This window comes from Mytilus edulis, chromosome 6 (assembly GCF_963676685.1).
Source record: "Mytilus edulis chromosome 6, xbMytEdul2.2, whole genome shotgun sequence".
Taxonomy (NCBI): Eukaryota; Metazoa; Mollusca; class Bivalvia; order Mytilida; family Mytilidae; genus Mytilus; species Mytilus edulis.
Window position 1 is genome coordinate 26035384 of NC_092349.1, and position 22599 is coordinate 26057982.

Genomic DNA, 22599 nt, shown 5'->3' on the forward strand with positions numbered 1-22599 from the left:
ATGGGGAAATTGCAAAACGTGTAGATACTTCATGAAATACAAATTTTTAGTTTCTTTGAAAAGCAAATGATGAAAAAATGGAATTAAGTGTTTGAAAAATAACAATATTTAAGCAAACCATGAAAATTATACCAACTAAACAATAAATGAATTCACAGGTTTTATTTTAAACTTACTTTGATCAAAGTTACATGTATCTGAGAACATTAAGATTTGAAAACAAATTTCAAATATCTTAAGCATGCCTAGAAATTACTATCAGGAGTATGCAATTTAGTCTTAAAAAAACATTAAATGGAGGTTGATAAATTTTTTTTTGCAGGATGAATATTGCATTTTCAATTCTCACTAAATATAGATGAACAAAGACCACTTTATAACCATACAACCCTCATGTAACAATAAACATATTCTATTTTTAGATGATGATCTATCAGAATTCCATGCCATAATGTCAGGAAATAATCCACAAGAGCATGACGATGATAGTACTGCAGCAAATAGTCTCCAGCAAGAACTAGACTTTGATAGTAGTGAAGAAACTGATACAAAGTCAGCTAAAAGTAAGTCATCAATAGATTGTGATATTTACACTTGTATGCAATTTATCCTCCATTATTTAAAATCACACCTGTTCTTTAAACTTTGACATCACAATTTAAAAAATTTGACATCACAATTAAAATGTAATTTTTGATTGACGTCAGAAGGTTATTCTGAGGAGATCTAAGGTCATTTAGAGACAAAATTCAACTTAATACAAAAAGTGGAAATACATTTATATTCAAGAAGAGGTGTCAGTCTTATGAATTAGATGTAAAAAATTCTACTCAAGTTTCATAATTAAAACCTACCAAAAAATTTAAGAACTCGAATTGACCCTATTTTGTTTAAGAGTTGATATAAATGTTGGATAAATGTGTGCATTTTATTAATACAAATTGTTTGGACACAAGAAATTTAAGAATGCCTTTAGATATTTGAGTTTTTGATATTGTGATTTGAACATAGCCAGAGATTTGATTTATTGCATATTAAAAAATATTTCATAAATTTCTTAATTCTTCTTCTTCTATACATATTAACTTCCAATTATGGAAAACCTTTTCACTGAAAAAAATTCCAGAATGAGGACTTGTAAAAGTTACTATTACTATGGTTCATTCACCAGCAAAAAAAAATAGCAATCAAATGTTTATAAGCAATAATAGATTTTTTCTTAGAAATGGTTACTTCTGGAAGTTAAGCAAGCGAATGACAATCAATCAGTTTTTCCATGGATTAAATACAAGCTTGGTTATTTTCAGATTCAAATAGTAAGAGTCCTGCATTAGAAGATTTAAGTGTACAGAAATCAGAAATATCTAGTCATATAGATAGTACAGGTAAGGCCAGACAAAATAAATTATTGATTCCATTGTGTTATATAGATAGTCTTATTGACATATGTATATGTTGTGTACAAGTTGTAATGTTGAACAAATTATAATTTGTACAAATTTTCTGTACAAGTTATCAGTGTTTTTTTTTAATCTCTCAACACAAACGATATAATTATAAAGCTACAAAGTAAAGTTAAGTTAAGCTGTAACTAATTATTTGTGAAGGAATGGATTTAATTTAACTATCTTTTAACAGATAAATTTGTAACACCTACGTCACTTGAAATATCAAACAATATATCATTTATTTTGTAGTAATTCCTTTTCCTAAAAATTTGGTGCTTGAGCGTCAGTTGGGGAGTAGTGTTGTGATAACTTGGCAGCCACCAGATGGCGTTTCTCCACAGGATGTGAGAGTTTATCATGTCTGTCTAGATGGAAAAGTCATCATTACGGTCAAGGGAAACGAAAGAACCAAGTCTCTTATAGAGAATGTGGATTGTAATCAGGTAAAATGTTCAAGTCATTTGGTTTTAGTGCATAAAAAAATTCTAAGCTCCTGTGGATTCATATTATTCACTAGATACCAATATTCTTGGTTTTTCGTGGGTACAGGTAAACCAAGATTCCAATTTAAAAGTTCAATGAATGGCAAATGTCAAATTTTGTATTGGGTTGTATGCAAACTTTGGCAAAACCATGAAATCAAATATCCAAGAAAAGACCAGTTTTATGCATTCCACAAAAATAAATGAATCTACAGTAGTTATGTTTCACTGACGGAGGGAGGAAAAGGATTCAAAAAAGTCTTTTCAAAAACCATAGTTCTTGAGAAAAATACAAGAGGAGCTAAAAAAAACAGTCAGCTAAACAATCAATAGGAAACTAAAGATATAACTACTTAAAATCAAAGAAAAACGGATAATAAAATTTGAGGATTCCGGTGAAGAGCAAGCAGAAACTTTTGAGAGGTGTTTATTCCCTTATTTAAATCAGAATTGCCAATGAGACAACTCTGCACCAGAGCAACAATTATAGCTCACTGCATGTGCATGGGCCTTTAACAAAGAGTAAAACCTGTTATGCATAGCAAGCTATAAAAGCCGTGGCAAGACAAGTGTTATACAATTCAAACAAGAAAAAGTGACTGCCTGATATATGTACAAAACAATGGAAAAAAACTGTATGATTTACAGCAATAAACTTAAACAGGCTCCTAAATTTTTACAGGCAGATAAAGATTGTGGCATGGTTAAACTATTTATGAGTTCCCATCCTTTTCCCTACCCTGGGACTGTGGTGTAAAAAGTAAAAATAAGAAAAAACAGAACTCTAAGGAAAACTCAAAACGGAAAATCCATAATCAAATGGTAAAATCAAAAGTTCAAACACATCAAATGAATGGATAACAACTGTCATATTTCTGACTTGGTACAGGCAATTTCTTATTTAGAAAATGGTGAATTAAACCTGGTTTTATAGCCAGACAAACCCCCCACCCATACGACAGTCGCATCTGTAACTGTTCAATGTAAGAACAAACTAGAAAAATAATTTGAAAAGGGCTTAACCAATCAGATCAATACAAAGCACAAATACTAAGTCACAATACACCAAATGAAGCATTGATATTTGCATCAATGTTTGTATTTCTTTTCAATATTGTACATTGTACAAACCTGTCTATTTATTGCCACTAAGCATGTTATATATGATTTTGCAAATAAAATATTCATTCATTCTAGGTCCATAGAATCAGTGTCCGGTGCCTTTCCAGCAAAGGATTATCACAAGATAATCAGGCTACTATTCTGATTGGAAAAGGTGAGAACTTATTTCAATCAAATACATTTAATACATTTATATTCATCTGATATATCTTTCAAATCTGACTGATTTTCCAGCATCTTCAGAATTAATGATCCTGAAGATTTCCTTCTGCAACCCACTATTTATGTAATATTATATTTGTTTTCATTACAACACATTGGTAAACTCTTCATTGGTCTGAATCTGAATATGACAAGGGGGATAGCTGATTTTCATTGGGTTTGCCATTTTATAATAACTTCAAATTTAATACTTCAGAATGCAGTCCTATTCAATTTATTAATACTGGATTGTTTGATGATGCTACTGAAAATCTCTGTATAGAGAATGGGGGTAAATTACACTTGTTTTGAGTTTGGAAAAACAGCACACAAAAAAAAAATAATAACTTTGAATTTTAATTCCTTTAAGACTATTTATATGCAGAAAATATTTCTTAAAGAAACTATTTCGAAAAATTTCCATTTTTAAATTGCTTCAAAAAAAAATATTTCAAAGTTTTTCTAATGAATATAGATGTTATATTTGTGTATATGGGTTACATTGATGTAAACCCAAAATTTCATTTTATTCATAGTAATCCAACCCCTCTGTATATGAAAAGTAGTTTTTAGTGTTTATATTAATTGAAGGCTTTTCTTTGTGTATGCAGTACTCTAATATACCTTATTATTGTATAGCAATATAATATTTCCCACAGAAAGTAACCAAAAGTTAGCGTGCAATAAATTCTAATATTGCACTAGTGCAATAAATCTTCAAAATTTATGACGTCATCAACGATCAAATCTTAGTTTAAACCAGTTTTTACTTGTAAATATTATATTGCTATACAATAAAAGGGTTATTGCATGAATATTGGGGAATATTGTCCCTCGTAGAACATATATTGCACTCGCAAGCTCGTGCAATATAAAATTCTACTCGGGACAATATTCCCCAATATTCATGCAATAACCCTATATTACTAAAGCTTACATATATTTATGTATGAATAGTGTATTGAATAATAAAAAATAATATAGATTTCACTGTAGCACTTTTACAGTTGTGTGTCTGCCATGTTTAAATGTTTTTCTTCTGTTATATATTTATATATATACTTAATTTTGAAAATACATGTAGTCTTTATCATAATCATAAATAGTTCACAATTTCTATGCATTTGATCACGTTTTAAAATTTTTCATTTTGTGGCACGACATTAACATTTTTAGTTCTTTAGGGTTTAGATTGTCTAAAAGAGTTGCAAGTAAATGGATTAAGAAATCTTTGGGAATTTTTTTTTTCAAATGTGCATATAATATATGTTACTTAATTTAAAATTTTGTTTTCAAACAGTAAATTAATCTTTTTAAAATTTTAAAAAAGGTATGGTAAAGAAATGTGTTTGCATGTTGGATTAAAACTTTTTTTCATTAGTATCTGCCAAATGCTGATGCAATTTAAAAATATTACTTTTTAAAATATGAGGCAAGATGAATTTAAAGAGTTGGATTTCATCACTTCAGCTGCAAAGAAAAAGCTTGTTGAAATTGTGAATTATACATATGCATATTCATTAGCCTCAGTTTCAAATAACCAATCATATATATAAACTGTTTCCATGATAACAGATGCTGTTCCTGCACCTAGTCAGCTGATCGCTAGCAACATCACTCCTAACTCTGCTACATTGACCTGGTTGCCTGGCAACAGTAACTTTCAGCACTGCATATCATTGAATGGAAATGAAGTGAGGGTCGTGAAAGGGTCAATCTGCAGTTACAATTTAACAGGTAGGGGTCATGGAAGGGTCAATCTGTGATTACAATTTAACAGGTAGGGGTCATGGAAGGGTCAATCTGTGATTACAATTTAACAGGTAGGGGTCATGGAAGGGGTAGTCTGTGATTACAATTTAACAGGTAGGGGTCATGGAAGGGTCAATCTGTGATTACAATTTAACAGGTAGGGGTCATGGAAGGGTCAATCTGTGATTACAATTTAACAGGTAGGGGTCATGGAAGGGTCAATCTGTGATTACAATTTAACAGGTAGGGGTCATGGAAGGGTCAGTCTGTGATTACAATTTAACAGGTAGGGGTCATGGAAGGGTCAATCTGTGATTACAATTTAACAGGTACAGACCAAAAGATTCAACAATGAGAAACATAGTCTGATTTTACTTTAAAAATGCAGACTTAAATTGTTAAGAATTTTGCACCTTGCATGTAATTAAAGCTGCAACTATGTTAATCTTACAACATAGACAAAAAAATGAAATATTCACAGCAAAACAAATCAGACATTTAAAATTTTATGTCTTTAAGCATCAGACATTTGAAATGTTCTTTTTATGTTTTTTTTTATTCCAAATTCAATAAACATTCATCATTCATGTTTATCTTTGCTTCTACATTTTTTCAACATTCTAGTGTGAAGAAATTCTTAACAAAATATGTATACATACTGCCTTATAGCATAATGCTAATTACCTGTAGAAATTATATAAGTAGTATGTAAATTACCTGTTAACAAATAATTAGAAAGTCAGCTGATGTACAAATTTATTACTAGATAAATAAAATGCATAGCAGTTGATGTTAAAGATTTTTTTGGTTTCAGATAGTATACACAAAAGACAATTTTTATACTCATGCATAAATTTTACACATGCTTTATCCAAATTTGTGATCACTTGGTTTTATATGCTTTGCTGTGTCAGGGAAATAATCATATGCATTGCTTAGTGACTATTAAAGGTCAAATATAGAATTATGAAATTAGTTATCATAATAAAACTATTTCAGAATACTTTCATAAAATTAAAAGAAACGGATGCAGTCAACAACTCATCTTGTTGAAAAAAGAAATATATCGAGAAATAATCAATTATCTCCCCTTATAAATCTAATGATAATGCATTTTTTTTTATTAATTTTTGTATCTAATAAAAGCTCAATTGTGTATGCTTTTATTACTAGAGGAATGGTTTATAACCATTTAATTAGCTTAGATCTGCTGTAGAAGTCATAGCATTTCTACATCTCTTTCTTCAACTAAAAAGTTCATATTTATTCATTCCATTTATCCCTATCCATTTTCAATGATATTTCTCAGAAATATTGATGACATCTTACACATATATCTTCTAATTTAGGTTTGGAAGCTGGTACTGAACACACAGTTACTATAACAGCTAGAAACCCATTGGGAGAAAAGACAAAAGGTCACCAGTCTGCATTTGTAGAATTTAGAACTCTAAAAGGAGGAATGCCTGAACCTCCGATTAATGTTCAAGTTGAGGCTGGTCCTCAAGAAGGGTCATTACTCTTGACCTGGCTCCCAGTAACGTTAGAACCCTCAGGATTTTCAAATGGTGCTCTGGTCAAAGGTTATGTTGTTTACGCTGATGGTCAACGTACCAAAGAAGCCAAAGGAGCAACAAGTAAGTCATAGTTAGAGATAGAAATACAGCAGATTCCATTGAGTGTGAAGCCACAGGTAATATCTTTGGTTAGCTTGCTTGTTAGCTGAACCGTGAAGTCATTGTTAGGTTAGGTAAATTACCCTACTTTAAGAATAGACTAGTCCGACAGACAGTAGGTTGTGTCCCTTTACAAACTATGGCTTTAAAAGCAAAACCTACGAAAATTAACAGTCAAGTATCTAAATTCAGTGTTGGTATCAGAAGAACAAGGATAAAAACCTGTTATATAAAGATAAGGAGATTAAGAATGATTGACAATGAGACAACTTTCAACTAGAGTTAAAATGACATTACATGAAGAAGGATAAGTCAAATTTGACAGGTCTTATAAAGTTAAATGTAAAGTGTCTTCAACAATAAAATATTATGTCGGACTTATATATAACAGGTATTTGACATCTGCAAGATCATATTTTCATGTATTTTAGCATAGCAATATAAGAAATAAAACATTGTATAAAATGTTAAATGATTTATCCTCTATTTTCAGATGATCATATGATACTGAATGCTAGTGATTTTCGAGGATTTATTCCACGTAATTTAGTGGTGCGGACTGTTAACACAGATAATCAGGAGTCCACTGACTCAGAGGTTGTCAAACTTCCACATTCCCTGATCAGTGAAATAACAGATAGTGCTGCAAAAGAACTGGTATCAAAAGACAAGTCGAAAAAAGTAAGTAATGAGTAATCCCAGGGTCTGTGATAGGATGTAATTAAGCTTGTTTATCTTATTATCAATTTTGACCACTTTTTAGCTAGATAAGGTAGGATTTCAAATTTGCTTGACAAAAACAATATCTGTACAATATTTAAATTATATTATGTGCAATGTCATGGATTAAATTGTATTTTATTCTTGCCACTCAGTAGACAGAAAACATAGCAAGCCTCATATTATAAATAAATTACACTCAATTTGCATCGCTTTCTGGATTTATCTTCACAAAGAAATTTCAAATCACTTCAATTAAGAGGTGTTTTAACAGCCTTGATTACACATTAGGGTCTTGCACAGTCGGTTTTATTTCTTTTGGGAGTTTATAAAGACCTTGACTGGCTATAAAGCCCTCACATTGTCGGCTGGCGGTTAAATGTCATCATTTGAAAGACCAAGGATGTATAAGTACTTAAATTTGTGAGGATCGTCATGACCAAAAGAACCTAGAAAATAGCTAAATTCAAAATATTTTTGAGATTTCAAAATTCTGTGAAGATATTATATATGAATATTATATATACTTTCAGACGCCTTCTGCCTCCAAGGAAAGACAACCCAGTATAGACCAGGAAATTCAAAAAGCAGTAGAGGTAGTTACAGAAAGTGAAGTTGCTATGGTAACAAAACATTATAATAAATAGTACAAGCTTCAGTAGTACAATTATTGTAGCACCATAGCAGCTTATTTATATTATAAATTATAACAGGGAAAGTTGGAAAGTGCACAACTGGGTAATGGAACTGTTGGGGGGAAGTTTAAATTATTGAAATTTTAAATTATTGAAGAAGTCATGATGAAAACAAATCTTGACCCAAAAAAGTTTTCCAATTTTCCATTGAATATTTAAATGTATCTTCATATCTTTAAGAATGAAATTTATTCTGTCAACTCTGCAAAATGGTTTAAAATGAAAAATAGCAAAGTTGGCTGAATTTATTATTTTTCAAGATGAGGAATGTGCATGCTATATATGTATCTATGGTTACTGTTCATGCTTATATATTTAATGGTGTGAAATTAAGCAGCTGAATAAAAGAAAGGAATTATGAAAAAATTATATGGATATTTTTAAGGGGCATTATAAGAATTAAAACCAAAAAAAACATAATTCTAGCTGCTTAATAACTGGGCAATTTGCTTATTACTATTTTATACCTATGCCTTGCTTTTACAATTGTTAGTCATCTAAGCACTTGGTTACTATGGTTATCTGATCTTTGTCACAGAGGAGCTTGTATTCTTCTAAGGTCTTGTCTTTTTCAATGTGGCATGTTGGTTCCTTGTATAAAATAAAACACACATTTGAAATTGTTTTGTTTATTTAACAAATTCACCAGTGGAATTTTAAACATAGCACATTTATTTTACAAACTCAATCATAATATGTACATTTTTAACAGAAATTTGAAAGCAGTTATGAAAATAAAATACTAATTGTTTACACACTTAATAATTTTAATTGAGCATGTGTGCATGATATCTATATGAATATCTCTGCATTTTCCTGTAGAAAAATTATATACTGGTTTAAAAGGGTAACAGTGTATAGAAAGTCAGTAGATATAAGCTAGTTACCAGGAAATTCCATACCTATTTACTTGACAGTGGCAATTATCAGATGATTTTGGGTTACTCATTGTTGAAGGTCATACAGTTGCCTATAATATCTTACTCCATTTGAACTCTGGTGGAGAGTTGTCTCGTTGTCAATCATACCACATCTCCATATTTTTACAGTATAACTGAAACATAATTATTATATTTCTTTCTTCAAAAACACCAACTTCCATCTGAGGTCTAAATCAAGCTTATAGAGAATTCTATATTGAAGAACAACTTCTTGAAGGCTGTAGAAAATTGTTTGCTTTTCAAGTAAAGAGTTGAAGAACACAGACTTATAAAAGTTTCTATAAATAATTTGAAATTCAGAATATTTATGAGTTTCCCCAGGGTATAGAAGTTGGACTTAGTAAACTACAAGGGACAGGATGAAAGGGTATATAAAAATCTAAAATAAATAAAATGGTATTTAGATACAAGGTTGTAAATAACTTATATTTTGATGAAACAGTTTCATTTTTGCGCCTGTCCCAAGTCAGGAGCCTCTGGCCTTTGTTAGTCTTGTATTATTTTAATTTTAGTTTCTTGTGTACAATTTGGAAATTAGTATGGCGTTCATTATCACTGGACTAGTATATATTTGTTTAGGGGCCAGCTGAAGGACGCCTCTGGGTGCGGGAATTTCTCGCTACATTGAAGACCTGTTGGTGACCCTCTGCTGTTGTTTTTTATTTGGTCGGGTTGTTGTCTCTTTGACACATTCCCCATTTCCATTTTCAATTTTATTATCCTTTTAATTGTCTAACAGGTGATACATTTAACATACCTTAGGATGGTCAAATCTTAAGGGATCAAGAACAAAAATAAATTAGTCATTAGAATTTGATGTGGATTATTTTCTGGTAACAGCATTATATCTCTGACTGCATGCCATACATAAACTTTTTACAGGGTAGCTTGTGTATAATGCCTTTAATAAAAAAGTTCATTATCGAAAGTAATATTTCTAGATGTAATTTAAAACATTGATATAAATGATGTATATTCTACTAGTTAATTAATATCCATTAGATAAAAACTAAAATTGTTTTCATTCTCTTTCTGTAATCTTCAATTACGTTTTTATTCTGATAAAACAGTAACGATAAAAACATGTGCTTTTATATAAATCATAATGGAAATAAATTATCAGGTAACCATAGCAACTGCTTCAGTTTTCCCATCATGCATTGTTGTCATTGTTTCATTGTTGTCATCCTGTCACATGACCATCTATTTGACAGAGTCCTTCCAATGTTTATGAAGCTGACTTTATAGAATCATCCAGCAACTCCGAGCTTTCTGACATTCCTGAAGTGGAAGAGGATTCAAACGAGGAATTAGCCAATGGGAGCTCAATACAGGATGATCAAAGCTCCTCATTGGTCTTTCCAAATCATGACACACCAGTGCAGGTCAGACAACTAACTTCATTTCAATTTCATCACCATTATAATGCTGTTCTTGGTACTGGTTTAGGGTTATGTTTCTTAATTAATATTTCTCTTCTGTCTGGATTTTTTTCCTCAGTCTTTACAATTTTATACAAAGTTTGTCAAATGTAAAACTGTATAGTTACTTATGATTCAACTGTATAGTTAGTTATGATTAAACTGTATAGTTAGTTATGATTAAACTGTATGGTTAGTTATGAGTTAACTGTATAGTTTTTTGTAATTAAACTGTATATTTGTATGGTATCAATGATATTAATACTTTCTCACCACACGTTTGTTTGTGAATTCACTTTAAATTTCCACCGTTTTAGGTAGATGTTAAGTGCACAGCACAATTTTCTGCAAAAGAAAAAAATATTGCAAATATTCACAATTTGAATTTAAAACAGTGTTGAAATACACTATTCAATAAAAGTAATACAAAATCAGATTTAAAAAAACCCCACATGCACTCACAAGGAGGCTTGTAACTTGCAAAAATTGATAACATAAATATGAAACAACTACCACATTTGGCCGTGTATAGTACGCAGTTATATATAGTGTGCACCCCTGTTCATCCCCCAAAACTGTGAAAAAAGGTGAAAAAGTTGCATTTTTCCTCAGAGAATAAACATATTTCATATCACCTGAAAAAAAGACAAAAATCATTTAAAAAAAAACTACCTGTATATCATTAAATTTGCACATTAAATTGAAAAGAGAGGTCATATAAACTCATATATCAGTAGACTGTGTATAACTGCATAGTTACTTGACTTTTGTAATATTAAGAATAACTTATACCAGTATATATTTATGGACTTTATTATCAGGAAACTATGTATACTATTGAATAAACAGCCATTATAAATGTACCCAGTCATTTCTGTTGTGAACGTAAACATTGTATATGTATTTAAAGTGTAGTATAAATATCAACTTGTAAAAAAGCCTTTTTTATAAAAAGTTATTAAGTTTGGGTTGTAGATGAAGGCTTACTTAGACTACAAAAGAATAATTAGATACTTTGTTTTTCATTTATTTTTTTTTTATTTTTTTCTCCTTATTTTCCCTTCTTTTTCTGTGGGAAAACGGAAAGATAATTAGATGACATCAGTACCAATTATAAGGAAACAATATTAAAATATAAATTAATAATAATTAACAATATTTTGAAGATTGTGATATATGATGGGTTACATCTACAATGCTAAAATTTTATAAGAATATTCATTTTAGAAAAATCAGTGCAAAAGGCAATACATGTACTACCATTCACAGTGAACCAGTAATACAATATTAAAAAATTTAACAATATTTTGAAGGTTGAAATATTTGATGTGTTACATCTAGAATACTAAAATTTTCTAGGAATATTCACCTTAGCAAACTCAATGCAAAAAGGTAATACTAAAAAGACTATTTGACATGTGCAGTAGTTTGAACAAAGTATATACCGGTATGTAGCGAGATATTTTTTCAATCATGTCTATTGTGGCATTTCCTGCTTTGCTGTCCAGCTTTAGCAAGCTTGTTATAGGGGAAGTTGAAACAAACCTTTAAAATTCTATTCTTTGTGGTTTATTTCAATGTTGTTGGTTAAGAATATTTCAAATTCAGAAATTATTGCATGTATTTGTTATTGCCATTGTTGGTGATTGGACCTAAATGCAATATTTTTATTGCATTTGTTTGAAATTGCTGCAAATGAATGCTATTAAAATTTAAAAATGTAAGTTTTTAATTTTTGCAAAATCTATCCTGGGACCAATTTTTGCAATAAAAAAATCAGTGCAAAAATTTCTAAATAGTAATTTCTTATTATTAAGATTTTATAAAGGTATTTGGTTTATTGAATGAATGCAATTTATTTTATTCATGAAAAAATGGTTTCTTTATTTACAGGATCTTAATGAAGACGATAGCTCAACACCAAGATCCACGTCCACACCGAGGGCTATCCATAAGTCTTCACAGCCTTCATCATCAACACCACCTACAATTAAAGTAGATCTAGCCACCAAAGATAGGTCTCGGGCCTCACCAAAAATGAAAATCCCAGCTATAGGTAATAACAAATAAGATTTGAATGGGGTGTATGCCTTTATCATTGTACAATAAAAAAAAAACAGTTATCAATTAAATAGTTTTCTTATAAAAACAAGTAGATGTGGTCATCAACTAGACAACTTTCAACCAGAGACCAAATAGCATAGAAGCTTGTCCAATTCTGTCAGCTGTTAAATTCAAAAATGTTCATGTATGACAACAAGATACATGGAACTTTACCTTAAATTTGCCTCAGTTCTGTACTGACAACTGCTATTTCAATAATTCAGTTCTGTAAAATAAAGGCTCCTTTTACAATGATGTATTATTGATCAATTGTATGAAAATCTTTCAATAGATGAATTGTTTCTGCATTTTTAACTGTATAGTTGTATTTTCCAGCCATTATTTTCACAAAAAAAATCTTTTTTTAATCACATTGATTGTTGATGTTCTGAAAAAGATACATTTAAGAAAAAATTATAAAATTTTGATTTCAGTAGCAAATTTCATTTATAAATAAAGAATTTTCCATTTTCAGAAATTACAAGAGACAGTAGTTCAGAGAGAGGAAATTCATTAGATGTGTCAGAGGATGAAACAGACCTTGATAATAGTTCAAAGGGTAAAAGTCCTACTAAAAAACAACATGAATCTCCCAAAGCTACAAAACATTCTCCTAGAGATAGAAGTGATATTGATCATGTGGATAGTGAAAGTACTTCAAATATCGATACTAAATTTAGTGACGAAAATATCAGAAAAAGTGTGGATAAAAATATACCCCCAAGTGATCACTCACAGACAAATGGTTATCAAAGTTTAGACAGTAGTTTTGATAGCAGTCGGACGATAACGAGTAAAAATAACTCACCACGTTCAATTTCAAATACGCCTAGAAAACAACCTACAAATGGGACACAAAGTGGCCATGACGCAAACGCTAATAAAGTGATACGGGAAAATAGTCCAGTACGGACAGTAAAACGGGACGATATTCCACCACTGGATTTAAACGGGTGTGACGATAGGAGTGATGTGGATTCTATCAGTGGAGAAATAAATCCACCGATAGATGATAATAGGATACGATTATTTGTGGCATTATTTGATTACGATCCAGAATCAATGTCACCGAATACTGATGCATTAGATGAGGAACTTCCATTTAAGGAAGGGCAGATAATTAAGGTAAAAAACGGAAAAATTTGAATCATATTTTTTAAAACATATATTTTCAAGATATTTAAGACCCTTGGATGTTTGTTAATTGAGTTAATTAGTTCAAGGAATTCAGTTACAGCAAATTCAGAAATTTTTTAGTGCATTTATTATTGTGTTTGTCGAACAGTACAGGGTAAATGTTTGTTAAAAAAGAAATAAATAAAATGAGATGTAGAATATAAACATCATTGAGACAGCAACCCAAACGGCAAAGGCACAAACAGAATAAATAATATTTTGAAGATGATATATTTTGTGTGTAAGTGTGACCATAAAGATCTCTATTTCAATGGCATTTAACTTGCTTTGCAACATAACTAACTGTATTTTTTTATTTTCAGGTAAAATCAAAATTTAATCCTCAGAAAATGAATTAAGAAATATTACATATCATGTGTACATCATTTTATAATAGTGCTATATAGTTTTAGAATTTTAAACATACACTTTATACACTTGACATATATATTTACACAACTTTTTTAAGATTAGTTTGAATATTAGCTTATATGCAAATGGCTTAAATTCTATAGGATTATTTAGAATATTTTGTAAGCCAGTTAGTTTTCTCACTCAGAATACAGAAATGTAACTTAGTTTATTTAGTGTAAAATATTCATTTATTCTACAAAAACAAATAAATCACTATACCAGCCTTCACAAAATTTTTTTTTTTTAGTCCACATGGCTGAAGCCAAATTTTTTAAAATTTTAGTTGGATTCTGTTGGCTTGTAGAGAAGAATTTTACAAGTTTGTAAGCAATTTTACAAGCCAATACTGTAGGACTTGTGTTTAAGCATGAAGACTGCTATACCACTAATTATACATTCTTCTGTTCATACAATAAGGAAAACCTCCCTTTGAAGTCAGAAGATGTGATTTCTCATCACCATGATAGGAGAAAGTGTACCCCTATATCCTATTCCTAAAAATTTCCATTTTGAAATTATATAACTTACATTGAAATTATGGCCCATAATAGTAATTAATGTCTAATTGTGTACTTTATAATTGATAATAAAATGAAGAACTTTTAATTAAGTTACCATGGTGATGGCCCTTTTTTTCAGATGGTTCATTGTTTGGGACTTGGTAAAAAAGGGATTTGTGTTCTAACCTCTTGGTTTATAAAAGTTCTGTTTGAAGTAACTATTTTATTTCTGTTTCAGATATTTGGTGATAAAGATGCTGACGGGTTTTATCGTGGGGAATCTAATGGACGAGCAGGTTACGTGCCCTGTAATATGGTTTCTGAAGTTCAGGTTGATGACGACGAGTTAGCTGACCAGCTACTCAAAGAGAGTCAAGGAACTACATTTAACATTAATGCTCAATTAATAGGTAAGGCCTCAGAGAGTCGAGGAACTACATTTATCATAATTGCTTAATTAATAGGTGAGGCATGCATAATAAGGCTTGAGGATTTAGGCTGGAAAAATTCAAAATAAAAACATTTTCGCCAAGGATGTATATTCAATAGATAATGTTTATCACATTTTTACCGAATTTATCTTTGATCTGACCCACTGATCATTTCTAAAAACTAAGGGTGCAAGTTCCGTTGTGAATGAAATAAACAATAACATCATAGGTTAAATAGCAAATGACAGATTATCATTGGTCATCTCAACTCTATTGCTTTTCTCACTTTCGCCATACCAGCTAGCTCAAGCAAGAAATTTAATCTTGTTGAGATGATCAAGATTATCTATAAAAGATGCATAAATATTGGCTAAAAATAACAAAAGACATTCTTATTTTACCAATGTTACATCTCTGTTGTAAACCTGAACAGTTTCAGTGACATTTTCAAACACTTCCTCATCCTGAATATGCATGAAATATTTGCCACTGAACATCAATAAAATTATAAATCACTCAAATGTTTATTTTCCAGGTAATCATGGTAACGATCATTTTATAAAGCCAGTAAAAAGTTCTGATGAACTATCCTCCACTAGTCCCAGTAGTATGTTACCTGTCTATGATTCTGAGAACCTGAGGCGTATGGTAGCTTTATATGATTACGACCCACAGGAACTCTCACCCAATGTCGATGCTGAGGTAATTAGATTAATTCCATAACAAGACTTAGAAATACTGTAAATTCAGAAATTATTGCGATATTTTTATAATTTCAATCATTGCGACAGGGTTTTAATCGCAATAATTAAATTTTGCATTTTTGATTTTTTTTATATATGAATTAAACAGGTTTTTTCTCAATCACAGAAATTTAAAATTGCATTTTAGTCTAAAATGCCAAATCACAGTAACAAATGCACGCAATAATTTCTGAATTTGTATATCAGTCGTAGAAACAGCTAGAAAATGCAATAAACAATTTGTAAATTTAGTGCGTCCGATATGCTCTTTAGGAGATAACCGTATTGTATTTCATTGATAACTACACATATCTTTTAAAATGTACATTATTTAAATATTTCTATTTCAGGTAGAACTTTCATTTAAAGTAGGGGACATAATTATGGTTTATGGTGAAATGGATGACGACGGCTTCTTCATGGGAGAACATAATGGAAAACGAGGTCTCGTTCCTTCTAACTTCCTCCAGGAGGCGTTGCTGACAGATGATGAAGCCATGGAGAGTGCTAGCGTTGTTTCACCAGCCAGGTCAGGAGAAAGTCTCGCAACTCTGTCTCGCCAGTCAGATACAGTAAGAGATCCTACATTCCCCATGCATGTTTAGTGTTGTCAAATTATTGTTGATTTGTTTTGATTTCACTGTTTTTGGTTGCAACGTTGCACTTTAGCACCTTCTGTTTGCCAACAAAACTTGTTATTAATCTAAATCTCCTTGCAAACCCTTTCTTTCTACTCTTTGATCCTGGTGAAAATATTTTATTCATTTTCTGATAGTTTGATTTTAATTGATTGGTAACCTTATGAATATTTAATCCAGATTAAGGACAATTTATTCTCTAATTTTTTGTAATTTGAACTTTTTTGAATGAATAATTTACTTGAATTTCGATTGATGTTTTCTATAAATGTTTTGATGTTGTTTTTAATTATTATTTCAAAAGGTAATGTTATTTTTAACGTTTTATTGTATAACAATAATTATAAACTTGTGAATATTTAATTTTGCATTCAACTGTTGACTTTCATATTTATCAGACAGTATAATTGATACATAAATTTTATAGCAAAGTAATTGTTTTTTAGTCTAAATTTTAATAATTATGACTTCGATATTTTTTTTTAATTTAAAAAAAAAAAAAAAAAGGGTTTGCAAATTTTATTTAAAGTGGCCTACAGTAAAATGTGGTTTTCTCTGAACATGGCATGCTGTAATGTGTGATCCTTACTTCAATGATTGGTTTTCTTCTTATATTTTAAGTTATACTTGTATATGTGTAAAATTAATCTCACACTTTGTTTGAACACTTTCAGCATGAAACCAACTTGATAGTGTATACTGAGGCTACTTTTACAGAATGAATTTTCATTCTACAACTTTTAATATTTGTAAAAGTGGTGTATTCAGAAATTTTCATAAGGGGGAAGGCGGAGGCAATTACTGTTCTAAGAAGGGCCGCTCCAGTCATGTTTGTTTCAGTGATTCTCTATAGGATCAACCAAATTTTTCCCACAAAAGGGGGATCTGCTAATGTTCAAGATAATATCTTAAGACCATATAGTTTTTAGTTAAAAGGTTTCTGCAAACCTTCATAATCCTTTGTCAATGAAAAATCTTACTTAGTTAAAAGGCTTCTACAAACTTTCCTAATTCTTTGTCAATGAAAAATCTTTGCTAATTTGTTGAGTAAAAGGTGTTTGGAGATAAGACTCAGTATACATTATCAAAGGGTTAAAACATTTACCAATGAACCTGGATTGTTATTTTTATCAGTTATATTGTTTTTTTCTGTAATGTTTCTAATTATTTAAAAGAATATACCGTGTTAGAGTTTTAGATTACAATTTTATTTCTACCAAACAAATGAAATACTATAGAATCAAATTTCACTTCTCATCACTTACATCTTTGAGCATATTTTCTTGTACAAATTGAACTTATTTTCAAAAATAATTTTTTTTTCAAACAATATACATAGTACTCAAAAATGCCAGCTTTTCTAAACATGTTTAATTTTTAGTACCATTTCAAAGCTAATATTTTTACGCCCCATTTATGGGCATTATGTTTTCTGGTCTGTACCTCTGTTTATTTTAATTCAATGATTGGATAATTATTTAGTGCTTTTTTCGCCATTTTGAATCATTAAAGCTTGCCGAATAAATTATTTATTCTTTATTTTCATGTTTTCAAAAATTTTTAATTTGGGTTTCAATTGTTATTTATATCACAAATCACAGAACACATATCTATATATGATTCAATTATTTGCACAAAAGGTGTGTCTAAATTTTAGATATAAATGCACTAGCTCACTCACTTTTTAAAATTGTTTATTTTTGTATATTTCGTATTTCTGAACAGATACAATAAAAAAAATTAATATTCAAGATACATCTATGGCCAAAATAAGAACAACCTCATACATGTCAAAGTTGTTGTTTTGAGTTGGGTTTTTTTCTTCTTCTTTTTCTGATAAATGCATTATAGTAAGGCAGATATTTCAGTAAGAAGGCAATAAAATAATTCTTTTTGGTCATAGATCAACCGATTGTCGAATTTTGATCATGATAAGGAAAATATATTTTGTACATTTCAAATTTTATTATAAAGAATGATACAGTGTAAATATTTAATGAAGATGGTCTAAATAATTTTCAGTTATTTGCTATGCATTGAAAATTTTCATTAAATTCAATTGTGATAGTGATGAGAAATGGAAAATATATTTAAGTAATTTGATTCAGATTATTAGAAACAACATGGTATATTTATTGTTTGTTTTTCCAGACCCCTGTGATATCACCATGACAACAGCCGTCCCCTAGGTAACGGTTGCTCAGTAAAAATAATTGCACACTTTTAACCATTTCCAAAACTGAACATGTTTGCGTGCTTTAGCTATGTCAATGCTGCCTATAATTTAATGTTAGATAGTTTTGGAAATGGTTTACAGTTTTAGAACTGCTGAAATGTTTGTTGATGACAAAAATTGTATGTACATCTTTTAAAATTTTTGATAACAAATATGACTTTTAAATTATACCTAGATGTCACATAGACAACAATTTTATTTAACTAGTATCTTTATATATTAACCAAATTATGTTTTAGTAATGTTGGTTTTATTCAAAAACCATTTCCACTATTTGGATGTAAAAAATCATGTGTTAAGGTGGTACCCAACACTTTAACTAAAATTAATTTGGCTCGTTTAATTTTCTTAAAATTTTGACAAAGTATTTACTTTAATTGACACTTTTACAAAAATATAAAAATTTCAAAAAATTTGAACCAACCGTTTTATCAGAAAAATTACACTGGTTATATAGCAGTTTGACAAACACTTATTTTGATCATTGAGAAGCTTAATATTCCCTTAACAACATAACGTAATTAAAACGTCTAGCTGATTTTACAGAGTTATCTCCCTGTAGTGTTAGGTACCACCTTAAATTGCATCTTCAAACAATATTTGTAAATTGTAGAAAAATATTAAATTTACTATAACTCACTATGAAACAAATATTGGCGAGTCTTTTTCTCAATTAAAAATTTTAAATACTTTCAAAGCAATAAGCATTTCAGCAAAAACAACAATTGCATGAGCATTAAAAGAGATTGCATGAACTTTGCACACTTTTGCACTAAATGATTGGCGTTTCCAAGCAGTGCTTCAAAATGGCAGAAGGGAAATTGTATACATGTTAGCTATATTACTACCAATGATAATTAAACTGTATACATGTTAGCTATATACTACCAGTGATAATTGAACAAGTGCTGAAACTAATTATGTAGAAAACATGTTGTAAAATGAATACATTCTACAGTCATAAGCTAAATGCACCGAGTTTAAAAATACCATTGTTAGTTCATTATCTGCTGACAGACAAGGAGGATATGAGCTACTTGTTGTATTCATGTCCACAATATGATTGAAAAATTGTAATTTAAGATAAATGAAAAGAATAGGTGTCAAACAACTGAATATGTATTTAATCTTACTGTAAGAATAATTGACCAAGAGTAAAATGTATAAATGTGAATCTTTAATCAGATAGTGAACTTCTAATGCTATTTTAAAACCGAGTTTACTGTAACAGACTATAAAGAGTTAAGTAAGGAGTATTTGAGAAGTGGTATAGTAAGCTCTACCGAAGATTGAGTTAGAGTTCTTGTAGCACATGGCACTCTTCATATACACGAGTCACCTGACACTCCTCTTATTTTACACTAGTGACACAAGATACACTTTGTTCCCTTTCTGATTTTTCTGCCATTTTAAAAGACAGTAAAAGATAACACACAGACTTAATTGGTATTTGTCAGTTTGGAAGTACAAATCTTCTCCCTATCTGATAAACACAAGTGCTGAAAACTGAAAACATTTGACACAGACTTAGAATTGGCTTTGGTATGATTATTACTATGATATTAAAATGGTCATGAAACAGTTGGTGGGGATGTATAAAAAAAAATAGTCACAAGTAAAAGAATATTAAAAACACACCATGAAATTGTGTAATTATTATTATTTTTTTATGTTTTGGGGTGGGGGGATTGAAGGTTGACATATGCTCTTTACCCCACCCCACCCCCACCTCACTGGATAGGGATGTTAGTAGCATTCAAACTGAATATATTTTGTCAACACAGTTATCTGTCCTTAACTTAATTGCCCAGAGTAGATAGTACTATCCCCACTTTAAAGCAGAATAAGGGAGATAATCATCTATTTTAATCTGCAACTTGCTTAGTAATTAAGGAACTAAATTTTATTGAACTTCCCCTTCTTCAATTTTAGTTGGACAACCGTAGAAAACTCTGACGACAACAGTAGCATGAATACAGATGAAATTAAACAAATTTTCAACCCTACTTTTAGATCTAAAACACTCATACAAATGCTCAGAAACTCATTCCAATCACTTTTAAAAGGACATCGCTCACTTAGTGATGAGGAAATGAAATGATAAGAAAAGAGGAGGTATTTTTAGAAATTTGAGTTTTTTGGTTTTGGTTAGAACTTTTATTCTGTAGGCTAAGCTTTTGAAATTAACCATATTTTTTTTTTTTTTTTAAAAAGAAGATGTGGTATGATTGCCCATGAGAACAGAACATGCCAAACAGAAAACAGATACCAAATGACACAGAAATTATTAACTATAGGTCACCGTACGACCTTCAACAATGAACAAAGCACATACTGCACAGTCAGCTATAAAATAGAATATGTTTTTTAAAACTATAAAAGGCCCTGAGATCACATAAATGACCAATCATTTGCTGAGAAAAGATTTTTCACAAGTGAGGAGAAATATTTTTCTCACACCGACCAAGAAATGTGACAATAACACTAAAACAAGAGAAAACAGCATACCAATATGACCACTGACAAATGGAAATAAACACCTATTTACTATTGTAGAATTTTTCCAGTTTAGTATTTGTGATTTAGAATTTCACCAAGAAATTGTGTGAATTAGGCAAAAAATAGAGTCTTAATTTTTGTTATGGTTTTTCTTCTTTAGTGAAAAAGGTGAGATATTTGTTGAAAATGTGTGAATTTTGTTAGAATGGCTAGTTGGTTGGTGTTTTATTTACATTCTTTGAAGTAGCATTTTTTCAAATTTTTTAGACATTACACATTTTTAATGAAAATTGTTGCAATGCTTTCTGTGGGGGAAGTGTGTGTGTGTGATTAATTAAGTGTTTGATTCTTAATTTAGAAAGAGGAAAATTTGTTTATATTTAAATTAAAACTTTTTGTGCACTTAATAATTACAATTGTATACCTAACTGCTTTGTAGCACATTTTTTTTTTGTTAATTGGATCAGGCCTGGGAATTCCTTTTTTTGCAAAATATAAAGAATATAATAAAAAAACACATTTTGAACCTTGTTAAGAGAATAAAAAAGCAGAAAGAAATCTGGAATTTCTTGAAGTTTTGGTAGTATCTTTTATAACTAGAGTTAATTCCCTTCTGTAACTTCAAACTCAACTGCAGCCTTGATCAGTTACGATCAACTCATTTTTCTACACCTTTCAATAAATTTTGGTGAAGAGAGGCAAAAGATACTGAAGGGATCAAACTCACGAGTAGAAAACGAATTGACAACGCCATGGCAAAAAATGAAAAACAACCAGTATACAAAATACAAGATAGAAAACTTTTAACTGAACAGCAGAACCCTACTAAAACTTAATGTGATATCAGTAGCTCTTGGAGGATAAGCAGATCTTGCTGTACATGTGGCATCTGTTCTTGTGTGATATCAGTAGCTCTTGAAGGATAAGCAGATCTTGCTGTACGTGTGGCATCTGTTCTTGTGTGATATCAGTAGCTCTTGAAGGATAAGCAGATCTTGCTGTACGTGTGGCATCTGTTCTTGTGTGATATCAGTAGCTCTTGAAGGATAAGCAGATCTTGCTGTACTTGTGGCATCTGTTCTTGTGTGATATCAGTAGCTCTTGAAGGATAAGCAGATCTTGCTGTACATGTGGCATCTGTTCTAGTGTGATATCAGTAGCTCTAAAAGGATAAGCAGATCTTGCTGTACATGTGGCATCTGTTCTTGTGTGATATCAGTAGCTCTTGAAGGATAAGCAGATCTTGCTGTACATGTGGCATCTGTTCTTGTGTGATATCAGTAGCTCTTGAAGGATAAGCAGATCTTGCTGTACATGTGGCATCTGTTCTTGTGTGATATCAGTAGCTCTTGAAGGATAAGCAGATCTTGCTGTACATGTGGCATCTGTTCTTGTGTGATA

At 30.5% G+C, this 22599-nt stretch overlaps 1 protein-coding gene across 47 annotated transcripts in view; it reads left to right on the plus strand.

The window, feature by feature from the left end:
• The window catches only part of LOC139527410 (RIMS-binding protein 2-like), a 131155-nt gene that overhangs the window by 103560 nt on the left and 4996 nt on the right, over positions 1-22599 (plus strand). For 11 of the 47 annotated variants that reach the window (XM_071322825.1, XM_071322828.1, XM_071322841.1 and 8 more), the window contains 14 exons: positions 423-563; positions 1308-1385; positions 1698-1891; positions 3128-3206; positions 4829-4990; positions 6355-6642; positions 7175-7362; positions 7935-8024; positions 10252-10422; positions 12352-12514; positions 13037-13686; positions 14890-15061; positions 15618-15784; positions 16176-16397. In XM_071322825.1, the coding sequence (XP_071178926.1) occupies positions 423-563; positions 1308-1385; positions 1698-1891; positions 3128-3206; positions 4829-4990; positions 6355-6642; positions 7175-7362; positions 7935-8024; positions 10252-10422; positions 12352-12514; positions 13037-13686; positions 14890-15061; positions 15618-15784; positions 16176-16397 (2765 nt within the window). Of the gene's footprint in view, positions 1-422; positions 564-1307; positions 1386-1697; positions 1892-3127; positions 3207-4828; positions 4991-6354; positions 6643-7174; positions 7363-7934; positions 8025-10251; positions 10423-12351; positions 12515-13036; positions 13687-14889; positions 15062-15617; positions 15785-16175; positions 16398-18614; positions 18653-22599 lie in introns of all 47 variants that reach the window. The other 36 variants (XM_071322837.1, XM_071322853.1, XM_071322838.1 and 33 more) reach the window with 20 other exon arrangements.